Raw genomic sequence first — 17,603 nt, forward strand, 5'->3', positions numbered from 1 at the left:
AGCAGCCAGGCGATTTGCCTCAACCTCCCACCCCGCCATAAACGTGTCCCCCTTACTCTCACAGATATTGTGGAGTGCACAGCAAGCAGTAATAACAGTGGGAATATTGGTTTCACTGAGGTCTAACCGAGTCAATAAACTGAGCCAGCGCGCTTTTAAATGTCCAAATGCACATTCTACCACCATTCTGCACTTGCTCAGCCTGTAGTTGAACAGCTCCTGACTACTCTACAGGCTGCCTGTGTTTGGCTTCATGAGCCATGGCATTAAGGGGTAGACTGGGTCCCCAAGGATAATTATAGGCATTTCAACATCCCCAACGGTTATTTTCTGGTCTGGGAAGAAAGTCCCTTCCTGCAGCTTTTGAAACAGACCACAGTTCCTGAAGATGCGAGCTTCATGTACCTTTCCCGGCCATCCCACGTTGCTGTTGGTGAAACGTCCCTTGTGATCCACCAGTGCTTGCAGCACTATTGAAAAGTACCCCTTGTGGTTTATGTACTTGCTGGCTTGGTGCTCTGGTGCCAAGATAGGGATATGGGTTCCGTCTATGGCCCCACCACAGTTAGGGAATCCCATTGCAGCAAAGTCATCTACTATGACCTGCATATTTCCCAGGGTCACTACCCTTGATATCAGCAGATCTTTGATTGCTTTGGCTACTTGCATCACAGCAGCCCCCACAGTAGATTTGCCCACTCCAAATTGATTCCCGACTGACCGGTAGCTGTCTGGCGTTGCAAGCTTCCATAGGGCTATTGCCACTTGCTTCTCAACTGTGAGGGCTGCTCTCATCTTGGTATTCTTGCGCCTCAGGGCAGGGGAAAGCAAGTCACCAAGTTCCATGGAAGTGCCCTTACGCATGTGAAAGTTTCGCAGCCACTGGGAATCGTCCCAGACCCGCAACACTATGCGGCCCCACCAGTCTGTGCTTGTTTCCCGAGCCCAGAATCGGCATTCCACCGCATGAACCTGCCCCATTAGCACCATGATGCCCGCATTGCCAGGGCCCGTGCTTTGAGAGAAGTCTGTACCCATGTCCCCATCACTCTTCACTGCGCTGATGTCGCCTACTCGTCCGGTTTTGCTTTGCCAGGTTCTGGTGCTGCATATACTGCTGGATAATGCGTGTGGTGTTTAATGTGCTCCTAATTGCCAAAGTGATCTGAGCGGGCTCCATGCTTGCCGTGGTATGGTGTCTGCACAGAAAAAAGGCGCAGAACGATTGTCTGCTGTTGCCCTGACAGAGGGAGGGGCGACTGACAATATGGCTTACAGGGTTGACTTACAGGGAATTAAAATCAACAAAGGAGGTGGCTTTGCGAGAAACTGAATGGCTGCCTCAAGGATAGAACTCAAAACTGGGTTTAGCAGGCCATCGATTTCACAAAGGGTGGGAGGGAGGGAGGAGAAAATGAATACAAAACAAATCTGGTCTATTTCTTGTTTTGAGCCACTTCATCATGCTGGCAGCAGACTGTACAGTAAGACCGCTAGCCACCGTCACCTCCTGGGTGCTCGGCAGAAGACAGTGCAGTATGACTGCTGGCCATCGTCTTCTGCTGGCTGCAAATTAAAAGACAGTGCACTGCAGGTAGGACTCAATCGCCATGAGACGAAACAAGGGAAATGACCTGGCTGAGTCACTCGCATGTTTGCCCAGGCGCCCGCTTAAAAGAGCACCCAGGACTACGTTGACGACAGCTACCAGTCATACTGCACTGTCTGCTGCCAAAGGCAATAAACTGCTGCTGTGTAGCAATGCAGTACCATGTCCGCCAGCACCCAGGAGCCATACGGTGACGGTTAGCCGAGTGGGCTCCATGCTTGCCGGGGTATGGCGTCTGCACAGGTAACTCAAGAAAGAAGGTGCAAAACGATTGTCTGCCCTTGCTTTTACAAAGGGAAGGAGGGAACGGGGGCCTGACCATATGTACCCAGAACCACCCATGACAATGTTTTAGCCCCATCAGGCACTGGGATTTCTACTCAGAATTCAAATGGGCAGTGGAGACTGCGGGAACTGTGGGATAGCTACCCACAGTGCAAAGCTCCGGAAGTCGACTGTTGCCTTGGTACTGTGGACACAGTCCACTGACTCCATGCACTTAGAGCATTTGTGTGGGGACACACACAAACTCGACTGTATAAAAACGCTTTCTACAAAACCGACTTCTATAAATTCGACCTAATTTTGAAGTGTAGACATACCCTAAGCATGGTTGTGCTACGTCTGCTTCAGTGGAACACTGTTAAAATTTTGTCTATGGGATGATGCCACCTATTGGATATTCTTAGAATTAATAAACTGAAGCAATTCAAAGAAAAACAATTCTGATATGCATGAGGAGTTTTAATAAATCTGGCCACGTTTACATCTATTTTATATAAACCAGTTGCTAGAAGAAAGTGTCTGTTGGGACATTCTGAATTTCGGTATACTGCTACAAAAATGAAAGGATTGCTAAAAAAAAGCAGTTGGGAAAAGAGAACCTGGATCCTTTGCCACACCACTGGAAAGAGAAAATGAAGAATAGAAAAAAAAAGAAAATGAGAACTATAGGCAGGGCTTAAAATAAGAAGTTTTCACTTCGAAGCACTTTAAACTAATCTCATGAATTGCCCTTAGCAACCTAAACTAAAACTTTAAAAGGTTTCTGCTTTGGAAAATGTACCTTGAGATTCTCCAAGAGCACACTGTTAAAAATGAAATGCCCTTTCAATGGCTTTTCCAGCAGTGAAACACCTTCTATGTTCGATCTGATTTTGGTGAAACTTTAGAAGGAGCAATATAATTACTTGATCATATGGCAAAATCTGAAAATACCACTTTTAAATGTAAATGATTAAATGTATTCTAGTAATATTTGCACACAAAAAACCAGCACAATAACAGTTATTTAATATTTGAGTCATAACACTATAAAGACTTACAAACTTTGGAATTCTGGCACAGAAACACTTCATCAGAATCATAAGTGTAGAGCTGGAACAGAATGGTGACAATTAAAAAAAAAAATCCACTAATGGCAGGGGTTTGATCCTGCTCCCATTGAGAGTCAAAAGCAAAACTCTCATTGACTTTAATGGCACAGGATCAAGCCCTGAATCCTAGACACCTTCCTAACAAATAGTCCCCCTGGCCTGAACAGGACAGCTCATGTGAGTACGGTGAGCAGGATTTGGTCCTTGATCAGTTCAGAGTAACAGGGAAATCATACAGTATAGAAAAGCAGGCAGTATCTTTCCAGATTTTATTTTAAAAATATAAAATATTTAGCACTTGAAAAAACTTACTAGTGCCTCTTCATTTGCAAAGGAAACTACTCATTACTTGGGGAATATTTACTAAACATATACAAACAATTACTCAGCTGCAGTAATTATGATCCTACTATCTTGTCCCTGACTAAATGTCTACAACATCTGGCAACAGACAAGATTTTGTTTATTTTTAACAACCCACTTCCAGATCACTGGACTAAATTTGGACCTGAAGGAAGCCGGTGCAGTCCAACATGTGTTGACTTGCACCAATTGATCTGTTGAGCTTAAAAGCTAACACTGTATAGATGGGAAAACAATAAAACAATCTAACTACTGGTGAAGTTATACAATCATTTTACATCTGCATTACCATAAATTAATATAACAATGACAAGTAAATGAGAAACTTTGAATTAGTGATATCTACAGTGATACAAAACTTGAGGGGATTAATCAAAACCTCAAACTGGAAGTCAATTTATCACATCTCTTGCATTGAAAGAACAATCAACTATTTTAAACGTTGTGGAACAGATAGTATCTTCTAAAGTAAAGTATCTTCATGGACTTCAAAGAGACTCTCTTACTCAACTCCAGTGATGCTATCCTAGTTTATCTCCACTGAAAATCCTGCTGGGTTCTAAATACCCCTTTGCTTTGCTAATACTCTCCCAGAAACTTGAAAAAGTAAAACTGGCCTGTCTGTTGATAGTTCATAGATAGTTGATAGACTTTTTTGCATGTTTAACTTTTGTAGCATGCCAGCAATTACAAGACTTTTGGACCCTATTTGCTCTCAGGACACTGATGAAAGTAATATTTAGTTTTATATGTACTGAAGCTGTGAGAAGCAATTAACTTTAATGAGATTTCTTTTTCTTTTAATCTGCGACTGATTAACATTAGCATGATTACTATGAACTACATTCAGATGTGTTGCACCATTCTTGCCATTATGTCAACAGTCCTTAAGATTGGGTCATATTGGATTTCAAACTCATTCTATCTCTTGGCATCTTCTGTATGAAATCTCCTTCATTTGCAACACTTGAAATATGTGCTCCTTCCCTCTCAGTGTCTGAAATTATGTTCTCAATCGTTGCCCTATCTGGGCCACTCTTAAATGTTTGATTTACATCCTTGACCTCAGCTTGCCAACAACGGGTTTATTAACACAAAATTCTGCCCACCATGATGGTCTCTCCAGTACCTTGCTGCCTTGAAGGACTATTGTCCACAGATTTTTATACAGCTGCAAAAGAAGAATGCAGATTAACATAAGCAGAAAATCATTTAAACAATTCAAATTAAACCAACTGAAATGGAATTGCAATTGCAACTGTATTTCTAGGAATACAGAACAAGCACAAGGAATAAGCACAAAATAAAATGCATAATTATGGGAAAGCAAGAACAAAACAAATTTGGGATCAGATCTTCAGCTGGGGTAAACTGGACAAGCAGTGTTAACTTAGCTGAGTGAGGCTGATTTGTGCCACCTAAGGATCTGGCCTTTTAACGTTTTAACTGCTATGAAACTATCACAAAGCAAAAGAAAAACAGCGAAAATGCAGTTCATACAGGAAAGATTAAATGAAGCTGTTTCATTCCGTCCATGCCTCTGAAAGTTATAGCAGAAAATACTCCGTTTTTACCCTTCTTTCTATATGTTTTTGGCAAGTTACAGAATTTTTCTCCCAGATGTGAACACTTCTGTTTGAGCATCAGAAATTCCTCTCCCATCAGCATATTGTTAATTCATCAGTCTTTCCCAACTTGTTATTTTATACAGCCCAGTTAAAAGCATTAAATGGGAAATAAATTCTGCAAAAGGCCACTTTAATAGCATAGATCTGTTGAGCGCTGGTCAGGTTATACTTTTTGCTATTTGGAAATATTTGACAGTTTCACAATTAATTTAAACTTTTTAATACCATTCTAGAAAAATGGGAGAAGGTGAGGGAGACCAGATCCTCACCTGGTGTCAATCACCATAGCTGCAATGACTTCAGTGGTGCTACACTGATTTACACCAGCTGAGGCTTTGGCCCTACATGTTTTAAATAAAAATGTCAAAGATTCTCCAAAACAGTTAATACATTTGAACTTTGATTTTTCTGGACCATAGTTAGCTGAGACATTTGGTTCCATAAAAAAGTTGGTTTGACCTCAGCATACAAAATGTTAAATTTAGTACTGAAAAGCTAACGAAAACTTTATACACTTAGGCTGAGATTTTCAAAGCTGCCTTGGATGGAAACTGGGCATCCAAGTCTTCCAACTTTACTCTTGAATCATTCAGTCCTAAAGCTGCACAGTAAGTTCTTAAGCCTCTTTCCTGCATAGTTTAAGAACTGCAGATTCCTGACCCCACCAACCCCACCTTAATAGAACCTTGATTATCCAAATGAAATTCATTTCCCTGTTACACTCAGATGATCTGGCCTGTACAGTACTGCAATTTGTACTGTATTTTTTCCATTGCCTTTCTACTCTTCATTCTCTTTATTTTTACCTCTGAAATACAAGCTGTCTGTAATTTATTAACCAGTTAAATCCACTATCTGTTCAGAATACACATTCTTACTGTCATCAATTTCTTCTGCTTCTTACTGGATATTTTAACATTCACATTTACAGTCATTTGGATACCTTTCTTTCTAATTTTCTGCTTTCAGTTATTTTGTCTTTGGATTCTCTGACTCATAGCTGTGGCCCTAATCTTATTTTAAGAACCATAATTTCCCTTTCCCGCTCTGTAGGTGGTTCATATTTTAGTCATTTTTTAAAAATTATTCCCTCTAAACCACTTCCTCAAAAACATTAATTGGATGTTCAAAGATTCGGTAGGAAACTTAGCAGGCAATTGGGAGCCTAGGACTCATTGACTGTCCATGGGATTTAGGCTTCTAACTGCATAAGGGCCAGATTTTTAAAGGTATTTAGATGCCTAGAGATGCAGGTAGGCACTTAGTGGGATTTTCACAAAGGGATTTCACTCCTATAGGAGTTGCGCGCTGAGGTGCTTTTGAAAATTCCATTTTGAATGTGGGACTTAGGAGCCTAAATCACAGAGACACTTTTGAAAATTTTACTCCTAAACTTTAATAAAGGCAAGAATCTGTATAACTCCACCAAGTACCCTAACCTTATGAGCCACCAAAGAAGTGGCTTTACTTTAAGGACCTGTATGAAAATGAGACCACTGATTTAGATGCCCAAATAGGAATTTAAGTACCTAAAAGCGGACATGCAAGTGTGAAATTTTACCATGCAATTGCTGACACTTAGCCACAGAGTGATTTTAGCCCTTTCCCCCCATGAATAATCCTCCCATTGATGGGGAGTCCCCTTCTTCAGAGGCCACACCCCAAAACCACCAGGTCTAGAAGAGTATAACAAAGTCACAGGTAGACTGTGTTCAGTGCCATGAAAATGACCACCTCCTCCTTCTTTCTCCTAATTCTCATGCGTCTGACCCCCTTTGGTAATGACTCCCCTGCAATTGAATAAGTGAATTAGAAGCTGCGGCTTTCATTTTGGATAGCTGCAACAGCTTGATTAGGAAGAGAGTACCTCTTTCATTTAGATAATTAATTTTTATGTTCTTGATAGTTCAAGCAGTAAACAAGGAAGTGGAACAAAAACTGTCTTCAGCATTTTGATGATGTGTCTAAAACCACATTTTAATTGGTGTCTGCACAAGATAAAGCTGAAAATGCAACTTAGGGTTCCTGGAATGGAGACATCAATTGGAATAACAGGGCAGATGAGTGATCTTTAGTCTCTCTTGTAGACGGAATGAAATACTTTTTAAAGGAGCTTTGCTACCACAGGATACAGGGCCAGATTTTGCCTGCCCTTACCCAAGTACACAATATAGGTGACAAAGGGAATGATGTCAATATAGTACAGCATGTTTTGGATCAGACCCAATATTCAAAGAACATTCTTATACTCTAGCATGGCCTGTATACAGGCCAGGCAGAATTGCCATGTGTCTGCTTATGAGAGCAGAGATTGTTCCATTCGTGCTCCCAGGAAGGGGAACAGATAGTGCACTGGGGAAAGCAATACCTCATGAAGGGGTGGGTATTGTAGTAGGTGCTCTCTGCTGCATACTAGAAAACTAAGGGGGGCACTCTGAATACTTTTCACTGTTCCTTGAGGGAAAGGGCAGCTCTGCACAACCCTTGTTCTGTGAGCTGTGCCTATCAAGTGTATTCACTGTAGCTCTCTGAAAACAGTACATATTGTTTTGTTCAGCCTCAGATGTAAGAGGCTAGTAAGATCCACTAAGAGGAATTTTTAGAACAGAAATCTTACAAGAATCATCCAGCTGTACAGAAAGACACTTTCCAAAGCCCTTCACTCTTAACTGGACTGAGGAAGAAACTGACATGCATAAAGAGAAGAACAGACTGCCTCTAGGGATATTTGCAAATGAACAACACTTCCAGGACCCACGGCACAATGGTATTGCTTAGGTGGTGCTAGAACTGACTGAATGACACTATGATGAAGGCAGACACTGAAACACTCTGGCCAAGATTTTCAAGTGTGATTTTGCGTGCCCAACCTGAGACACTTTGAAGAGGCCTAATTTTCAGAAAGTGATGAGAATCTATCCCCTTCAAAATCAGGACCTCTAAAGGTGCCCCAAGTTGGGTACCCAAAACCCCCAGTCACTTTTGAAAATCTTGACCTGTTTTTTTAATCCAAATTGGTTTGAGGCTCCGTTAGTTAATGTTTGTAAAATACTTTGAGATCCTCCCAATAATGGTGTAAAGCACAGTGGTGGTGTTATCATTATTATTTCTGATCTATAAGTGTACCTGTTACTTTTCAAGCTAAGGGCTGTCTCAATCCAACCTAGAGAAAGATGGGGTGAGTTGTGCATCTCTGCCATCTATACCACACACCAATTTCAACAGCATGTCGTGTATGTGTAGCTACACGCTGCAGTTTAAACGGCTGCGGCCACACTACGGTGTGTAGCTACATGTGTCAGTGACAGGCTCTGGCAGGGAGGAGGCGGCAGGGAAAGGATCAGTTTTCTCTGCTGTCTCCCTCACTGCCAGAGACTTTCCCTGCTGGAGTCTTTCCCTGTGGCAGGGAGTTGCTGGGGTCTTTTCCTGCAGAGGGAAAAGGCTCTGGCAGTGGGATGCAGCAAGACTCCACACTGAGAGAGTCATGGCACGAGTGAGCAGAGAGCATGTAGTGTATGTACTCTGGGTACATTCCTACACCCTTCCGGCATACTTTTACTTGCTTACTCCATGTCTCATGGTCTACACTGCTATTTATGTCTGTGCTAGGAGGGTTCTGCATGTACATACACTACACACTGCTGAAAGAATCCTGCAGTGTGGATGCTCCCTTAGGGAGCAGTCTGCATTGTGTCTCTGTTTTTGATTCTTGTGTGTTAAGGTTCTGGATTTTAAGAAATAAAGTAGTGTTAAATCTTTCTGGAAGGTTGCAATGTAATTTCTCTGTTTGTAGGCCATGACCATAACAATTCTTAATTGCAACAAGTTTTAGTTTCACTTTGCTCTCATATGAGACATTGTCATTAAAAATCGGGAAAAGAGGGTAAATTACATTAACAGATGACACTAAAATGAGGGTGTTGTGAGCACCAGTAATATCAGAGGAATCATTCCTAGAAAAGTTAGAAATATAGGCAAGGAATAAAAACACAAGATTCCAACTGGTAAAATGAAAGCTATTACATCTGATGAGACAATAATTTGAAACAGCAACAGAACTAAACAGAAACAACCACCTAGGATGAAAATCTAGCCCAATTACAATCAATGGGAGTTTTGCTATTGACTTCAAAGAGGCTAGAATTTCACCTTGAGGATGATACTGGATGGCAAATTAAACTATGCTGGGCGAAGTGATAGAGAAGTAAAAAAGACCAGACCACCTTTGGGGGCTATGTGGATAAGTAGAACATCACGGAACAAGAAGATAGTAACAGAGAAACCGACTCAATGAGTTTGGGAATCAGAAGGGTTGGCAAAGTCAGAAGGATGTTGGAGGCCCTCCAAATATTTAAATATCTAAAAAAGAGATCTTTCACTGTGGAACAGATTTCTACCAAAGCAATACATTCTGAACAGTAGCATGTGACTTCCCCATATACTGGAGCATATCCTCAGCTAGTGCAAATTGTCATAGCTCCATTGAAGTCAAAGAAGCTATGATAATTTGCACCAGCTGAGGGTCTGCCCTTTTCTTCTAGCTGTGAAGCTTCTTAATTTAAATTATTAGTCCGGTTACATAAATGCCTTTTTAATTATTAGCTTTACAAACACAGGAAGGTTTCTCTTTACCTCTCCATCAGCTCTGCCAATGGGCGAGTTCAGAATGAAGTCAGGAGGTGCAATGACATCCACCAAGGCAACTGCATCATCTTTCAACTGTTTAAAAACAAAGAGCATAAATTTGGCGGCTCTTCTAGATTTCTATGGTTACCTATGAACAACAAAGCAATGCTGCAAGACACCAACCAATGGTAACTTAAGAAGTTACACAGCGTCTATTCACACTATTTTTATCTTTCTTCCATAAAATAAAAAAAAAAAAAAGAAAAAAAAGACCCAACTCTATTTTAGAAGTTTTCCATGCTTTCCTTAAAAGCATTAAGTTTTATTTTCACCTAGGCAGTACTCGCAAAAAGAAAAGGAGTACTTGTGGCATCTTAGAGACTAACAAATTTGAGCATAAAGCTCAAATTTGTTAGTCTCTAAGGTGCCTCAAGTATTCCTTTTCTTTTTACGAATACAGACTAACACGGTTGCTACTCTGAAACTAGGCAGTACTGTGTATGTTCATACAAACTGATCAATACACAACTCATTCATTAACATACAATTTCCAGATTCTTCTTCTTTACAATTCATATCTTGCCTGGTCAAAATGTGTGCTAGCTTGAAAAGCTATGTGTTGAGAAAAAAATAACACAGACAATATTTATGAGCTGAGATGATAATGAAATAAATAGAACGGCATTGCTGCTTTCAAGTGTTTTATTGGCCTCCCATTTCATCCAATAAACACATTACTTCAAATGACAAATGAAATCCAGAGCATCTTCTTCCAAAAATTTCCCCTCAAAATATGAAATATTACTTTCTATGAGCTGTTGTAGAATACTCAGGCTTTGACCCAATGCTACTAACCTTCCCCTTTTTAAACAGGCTATTCAATTGCAAATAGCATAGCATCCTGGTAATCTCTTGAAGTGCAGAGTAAGTGGTATGTCTTTCTTCTGTTACTAGCATGTTGTGTTGCTGTCCATCCACACCAAAATGATATTAGAGACTTACCTTGGAACAAAGCTGCAGAATAGCATGCTGTATGAATCTACCAGGCTGTTCACCTGAAACATATCCACCTGCAAATATATTTACAATGAAATTAAATGGTGAAGCTAAGATTATGTTGATATATTCCTTTTACCAATGGCATGGTTTTATAAATCTGCTTGGCATTTATGAAGATGAAACTTGTGAGAGTTGTTATGACTCTCTCACTCAAGAGGTAGACTTTAAAAACTCGCTCCCTTAGGCACCAGGAGTCTTTTACATGTATAAGTCACAAGGCTTGTCTATGGTCCCAGGGTGTGTGAATTAGAGCATGCACTAGGGTGCTGCGCTGTAATTGCTCCATGTGGATGCTGTGGGCATGAACTAAAAGGTACCTAGTTCACAGTAACATAGTGACATCTGAAAGAGAACTATGTTAATTCAAACTAAGTACCTTTTAGTTTGCCCCAGCAAATGTCCAAATGTTACAGCACAGCATGCTAGTGTGCACTACAGTTCACTCCCTCAGAGTCTGAACTGCAGGGCCGGGTAGACAAAGACACACTTGCAGTATGGCTATATATCATCCCTCCCCCAGGAGCTGGATCTTACGGAGGTGTATAAGTTCACTACAGCCCTTGTGCTAACAGAACTGAGGCTTTTAGCTTAGCTAATAGAGTCTGAATCTTTTAGATCCAAAGTTGAATCCCTACTTCTGACAGCCTACCCAGTAATGTTGCATTACACAGGCAATAACTACACGTTCTATCATATATTCCAGTCAAGATTCTCTCTCCCTGCCGAAGTGCAATGCACTGTATAGAAAAAGTAAAGGTTACAATTAGGGCTGTTTAAAAAGTGATCCACACTGAAGATAGATTTGATCTCACCTTGGTAGAGCACAGCCATGTGTTTACTTAAAGACCACAATCCATACAGAGCACTAAGATGCTTTAGCACAGGCTGGAGTGTAGATGGTGTGTCGGGATCATGAGTGTATTCATGATACCTTTGTAAGACTGTTTGCTCGATAAAAGCGATGGCTAACGAACGACAGTAGTATACCTTAAGAAATAGAAAAGGATTAAACAACATGTTGACAAACAAAACACAAAAGGACCAGATCCTCAGCTACTATAAAATGGCATAGCAACACTGAAGTTAATGGAGTTATGCCGATTTACACCAGTTGACAATTCAGCTCAAGTTTTAACAAATAAACAAGACGCTCTGGGAAGTGTGTGCCTAAGGAAGTGCTTTCAAAGTGTGCATTTCAAATGTCTGCTTGGCTAGGGACAATTAGGTTTTTCAAAAACGCAGTGGACATATCTACTGCAACTGGAAATAAGGTTCCTAATGCTCCACCACCTCCCAACTTGTACAGTCACTTGTACCCCTGTCAAATGGCAGGGCAAAACTGATGTATAATATGCTACCGTTCTGATCTGGAAGCATTTCACACCCACTTTGTACAGTTGTAAATGACTACATAAGGTGGAAGACAGTTGAGAATCAGGCCCAAGGTCTTGTTAATGCCCATTGAGCCCTAACAGAAAATGCTATAGAAATTAATATGAATGATACCAGTAGGGTTCTATGGAAATTATAAAATCTATAGTACTGAATAGAGACTGCTCTCCTTTCTATAAATGTTTTTAAACAATCTTATGGAATTCTATAGCAGGGATAGAATTTTCTACTAAATTAGAGGAAAAGGAAGGGTCTGATCCTACAACCACTATTGGACATAGAGCTTACTAGTCCCCATTGACTCTAATGTTGTTTGAAAGAATGACACAACTAACCCTTTGCTCTTACCCTATTAGCAAGGTAAAAAAAAAATCACTACCTCTTACAATATTTTTAATACATGGGATAAAAATATAGGGTCTGAGTATTTGCATAGGAAGATTTGGTAGCCTTTACATATCCACTTGAACTGGAATACCATTTAAATTTGAAAGAGGATGTCATATGAATGAATATGTATATGAAGTAAATCCAGAGCTGAACAGGAAGCTATTTGTATTATAACAGTTTGTTACACTGCTCTCAAGTGTTTCATACAGGCATTAAATTTTGTATTAATCAACTTGTTGGGTTTGTTCTATGTTTAGTAAATCATAGTTGGTTGGGTTTCTTTTAAATCACTGCAAAAGACAGGATATTTAAAACATCAAAAACCTCTTCCAAATAATTCCACTTTCTTTGTATAGTTCTTTGATAGCACCCTTGATCAGTGTCAGAACCAGAGATAAGCTTGAACCACAAAAACCACATCTGAACACCCATAAACTTTGGGAGAGCAGAGAGATTTTTTTCACCCTCAATGGCTGCACCTGAATTTAGATCAGAATTTCATGATTAGTCCAATTCTCTAGTCACAATCAAATGTCTCTCAGTATCCCTGTGGGAGCCCTGCGAATGAGTTCTCTCCTCCCCCACTTCTTCCTACTTTATAAACCCAGTCTTGTAGTCCTGCATTTTCCCCATTAGCCTTGTGGCTAAGAACAAATGGACAGGACTCCCTTCTGAGCCTGTTAATCCTGTTCAGCCAGCATGAGACATCACAGATGAGTGATACAAAGCATTCCCTCCCCTGCTACCCTGGGATGTCTTCATGAACTTTCAACTCATAACAGCCCAGGGATAGGCCAGAAATCTGTCCCAGATCTCCTGCAGCATGACTGAACGCTACATCATTTCTCTGCCAAGGGGTTGACAGAAAGTGCTTCTTCACGCCCTGAAGTTTTAAAATCAATTCTGCAGAGGTCTCCAAAGCTCCAGCATGCTAATAATTTTCAGATGTATTTAATGCACATTATTTAAAAGAAAAATCCTCCCCTTTGCTGCACAAGCATTGTAGGGAGGGAAGAGGGCCTAATGAATACAAGGAAGAAGTAGGGCAGGGCTTCTCTATATTGCTCAGCTTCTTAACACACTTGGCTATGCACCACATTCCCAAAGGGGCGTAGTCATTGGGTAATGGGCCGTACCAGATGCAATCGTAGTTGTATTTATACTGCTGTCAGTAGTGAGTGCCAGCCAGGGGACATGTTGTTCACAATCTGATACTGACCCAGCAAAGTAGACATTTCTCTCTTATTCTAAGCTGTTGCTCTGATGAAGGGTCTGATGGTGGTTACTTCTAACATAGCTTTTGCAAAGTCCCAACTAGCAGAGCTATCCTGGTTGGTGGATGGCTGGGTGAATCCAGGTCTTCTCTACTTGGATACAGAGTTGAGTGTTTCTTGTTGCAAGTTTTCAATGTACTTTGCAGGTAAGGTTGGTAAGATTGGCCGCCTTCAGAGCAGCAGATCCCCCTCAGGAGTGACAAATGCCAAGAATTCTGTGCTTTGGGTTCCAGCCAATTTTGCTCACTGAGGATAGAGATGGATGGGGAAGTGCTGCAAGCTGTGATTTGGAGCCATCCCCCCCTTGGCTGTTAAAATCTTGTTAGGGGACAGTGGATCCACTCGTAGTGTGACTATTAATGTTTCCTTTTCAGTTTCCAGTACTGTCAGTCTGGTATCTTTCATGAGGGCTTTGCATTTGAATTATAGACATTAGAGATGGAAAAGACCTATTAGGTCATCTAGTCCATCTACCTGCCAGAGCAGGATTCTTTCCTACAGTATGTATTTGGCCACAAGCGCAGCATAATAAGCAGATGTAGCTGTACTAATTAGGAATGATAGTGGATTTAATAGTAGTAGATATAATATTCAAAAGAGGAGTTTAAAATTAAGATTAATTTGAATTTATTACACAACTATGTCTGCACGGTTCTGAAGGAAACTATTTTCTGAAAGATTTTACTGATCATAATTGTCCTCCTTTAATACCGTTTAATACAACACACATGAATGGGAATACATTTTTATCAGTTACTATGATTTTCTGCTTTATGAATGACAGAAGGATAAAGCAAACAAGATCTGGCAAACTTGGAGGAAAATAGACAGTAAATAAGGTAGGACTCTGAATAAAGTGTTACCTGACTGTTATTTCTTGCTTCAAAATCACTACTCCCAGACTGTTTCTCGTGGCTCAATTTAAGGACACTTTCTCGGAGCAGATAACAAACCAGCCATTTATATGCAGCTAATGGAACTGCAAGACAGAAGAAATTTTCCATGTGGGAAAGAGAGGAAAACTGAAATATTGCATGTTGATGTTCCCATTGCTAGTAATCACAAACAGAATCGACTTTATTCTAAACTCATGTTTTGTGGAATGGACACTGGATTCCTATAGAAGAGCTTACATAAATCAATAAAAATCTCCTGCAGCCATCACATCACAAATATTCAACCAAACAGTGTTGGGCAGTGTTATTCCCTGGACAAGAACCTCTGAGGGCCACCTAAGCACTGCAGCAAATGATTCTCCTTTCTCTGAGCTGACACTTAACGAAGCCTCCAGCATGGTCTTAGGGGACACTGTGTTGCTGGAGATGCTGGAGTAGGTTCTCCGTTGTGGACAAGTTCGGCTAATTGCAGGGCACAGGGAAGGTTTCAGGGAGTCAGCTGTGACTCCCATTCCTCTGCAACCTGATCCTAGCATAAGGAGCTGCTCTAACTTATCCCACTGATGTAAGGTCCCTGAATGACTTATGAGAGTGGAGGGCAGGCATAGCAAAGCTCCACTCTGCCATGACCCTTCCCTGCTTTCAGCCTGGACCATCTTTCCTCCAACATCCTGGAGGTGGGTGTGGGCAGCTTTCACAGGAGGAGCTATGCCACCTCCACCAGCTTGTGATCACTGGAGAGTTTCCCTTTGCTAGGGGAATGCTCTGCTGGCAACCCACTACCACAAAACTGCAACTTTGAAGTGCCTGACTGGGGCAAAGAGAATCCTGACCATAGTCTTTGAAATAAGAATAAACAAGGTCTTGGCCACATGCATTCATTAAATGTCCCATGACACTTTTCACAAGAATGGGTTGTTTCCTGTAACAGAGTCAAATTCTCAGTTTATTATTTATATTCTGCCTCCCTACAGGTTCAATCAAGTAAGGTATTTTCTCTTCCTCTTCTAAAGATTAATACTGAAAGGTACTGTGTATCTCCTTGCATTGAGGATAGCCAACAACTTGTGGGTTGAGCCCTCAAACATTGTGGAGTGACGATACATGCCGTTAAACTGTTGCCATGTTCCACCCAGATGTGGCTGCATTTAAGTGACAAGTGAAGTAACCACTGCATATCAGATTGTTACATTTTTTTAAGCACTCTGGGATTATTAGGGAAGCAAGTATTACAGAGTACATATGGGCATGTTTAGTGTTGAGAAAAAGAAGGCCGAGGGAGCACTTTATAACCATCTTCAAATATATTAAGGACTATTATAAAGAGGATGGTGATCAATTGTTCTCCATGTCCAGCGAAGGAAGGTAGGACAAGTAATAACTGTCTTAATCTGTAGCAAAGGAGATTTAGGTTAAATATCAGGAAACACTTTCTAACTATAAGGATAGTTAACTACTGGAATAAGTTACCAAGGGAGGTAGTGGAATCCCTGTCATTGGAGGCTTTTAAGAACAGGTTAGAAATACACCTGTTAGGAATGGTGTAGGTACACTTGATCCTACCTCAATATAGTGGGGGGCTGACTAGATAACTTCTCAAGGTCCCTTCCAGCTCTACATCTCTATTCTTCTTGGCTAAATCCTGGTGGCCTAAATCCTAGTCAGAGACTTAGTCCAGTGCTATTAAATGACTTCTAATAGCAAATTAATACAGATGAACAGATTTAGTGTTTTTTTTTTTTCAACTGTGATTTGGCTGCTTCGGTAGGTATTAACTGAGAGACAGAAATGTGCTTAGTTATTAGTTTGTGCTGTCCAGCATGTCACAAGCTTGAGATTTACCACAAAGACAAAGCAAACATTTATTTCAGCAAGTATTTCTTCTAAGCCTTTGCATTTTGAAGCTAGTCAGATGTTAAGTTTTTGTCATAACTATTGAGGCATTATCTCACTTGGAGCTCTGCATCATTACCGAGACTTCAGTAATCCCAGGATTTCTTCATTCAATTAGCTGAGCACTGAAGCAGTTATTTGGATTCCAGGAAATAAGCAGATTGCCTGTTAATGACATCTATAAATTAAGGTTAAATTTCTACCCACAATAAGTTTTCAGTTTCATAGACTGACTTTTGTCTTAAATCCTCATATAGATCTAATTCCCTCTAATTTCCCCCTTGGGGCTAATTTGGGTAAATAGCAGCAATAAAATCGTGGGAATGGCATGTACTGTCTTTCTTAATTTGATTATAGCAGAGAACTAAGACAGCTGCTGAAGTTTTTTTCTCACTGTTTCTCTATTTTTTCCAACCAAACTAAAGACAATTACTATACCGTGACATACTTTGTCTGTGCATATTGTACTATTCAAATGTTGCCCTGCTCTACACTGTTCTAACTCACATGCATTTTCCTTATAAAGCTATTTCAAGGCCCCAACCTAATTACATCAAATGGCGATCTGCCCACATAAGAGTCTCTGGCCTTGTCTGTACTACACAGTTTTGTCAACAAAAGTCAGGTTTCATAGACAAAACAGCGGAGGTGTACACGTAACAATGTTCCTCCCACCGATTTAACTCTCCGGCTACGCCAACAGAATAAAACCACCTTGACGAGAGACAGAGCTTTCTGCGACAAAGTTACAGCGACACGGTGTCAGTGTGGACATTGCACTTGTTTATGTTACCCTCAGTGGTCTCTGGGAGGTGTCCCACAATGCCCATCATGACCACTCTGGTGAGCAGTTTCTACTCTGCAAAGGTACTCAAGCATGCACTCCTCCCACTTTAAAGCTCTGAGAATGTTTGAAATTCCACTTCTTGTTTGCTCGGAGTGGACAGCCCACATCGCATCTTCCCAGTTGACATGCTGGCATTCCACAGCAAACAGACTCCCGTGTGGAGTACAATGGAAGTTGCTGGATCTGTTGGGTCTGTGGGGAGAGGAGGATGTGCAGTTGTAGTGCCAATCCAACCCTAGGAATGTTGACA

At 40.8% G+C, this 17,603-nt stretch overlaps 1 protein-coding gene and 1 long non-coding RNA gene across 6 annotated transcripts in view; both read right to left on the reverse strand.

Moving 5' to 3' along the window:
* Nucleotides 1–2,803: 2,803 nt before the first annotated feature.
* ACOX3 (acyl-CoA oxidase 3, pristanoyl) overlaps nucleotides 2,804–17,603 on the reverse strand; it is a 62,063-nt gene continuing 47,263 nt past the window's right edge. For 3 of the 5 annotated variants that reach the window (XM_038399104.2, XM_038399102.2, XM_043512500.1), the window contains 5 exons: nucleotides 14,581–14,696; nucleotides 11,474–11,648; nucleotides 10,605–10,672; nucleotides 9,609–9,695; nucleotides 2,804–4,519 (listed from right to left, as the gene is read on the reverse strand). In XM_038399104.2, coding sequence (XP_038255032.1) covers nucleotides 4,400–4,519; nucleotides 9,609–9,695; nucleotides 10,605–10,672; nucleotides 11,474–11,648; nucleotides 14,581–14,696 — 566 coding nt within the window. In that variant the 3' untranslated portion in view covers nucleotides 2,804–4,399. Of the gene's footprint in view, nucleotides 4,520–9,608; nucleotides 9,696–10,604; nucleotides 10,673–11,473; nucleotides 11,649–13,579; nucleotides 14,130–14,580; nucleotides 14,697–17,603 lie in introns of those variants that run through there. The other 2 variants (XR_006280563.1, XR_006280564.1) reach the window with 2 other exon arrangements.
* Nucleotides 9,833–10,598, reverse strand: LOC122459710. Its single transcript, XR_006280565.1, has 2 exons — nucleotides 10,088–10,598; nucleotides 9,833–9,934 (listed from the first exon to the last, which is right to left on the reverse strand). It is a non-coding gene; the product is annotated as an uncharacterized LOC122459710 (long non-coding RNA).

This window comes from Dermochelys coriacea, chromosome 4, assembly GCF_009764565.3.
Source record: "Dermochelys coriacea isolate rDerCor1 chromosome 4, rDerCor1.pri.v4, whole genome shotgun sequence".
Lineage (NCBI taxonomy): Eukaryota > Metazoa > Chordata > Testudines > Dermochelyidae > Dermochelys > Dermochelys coriacea.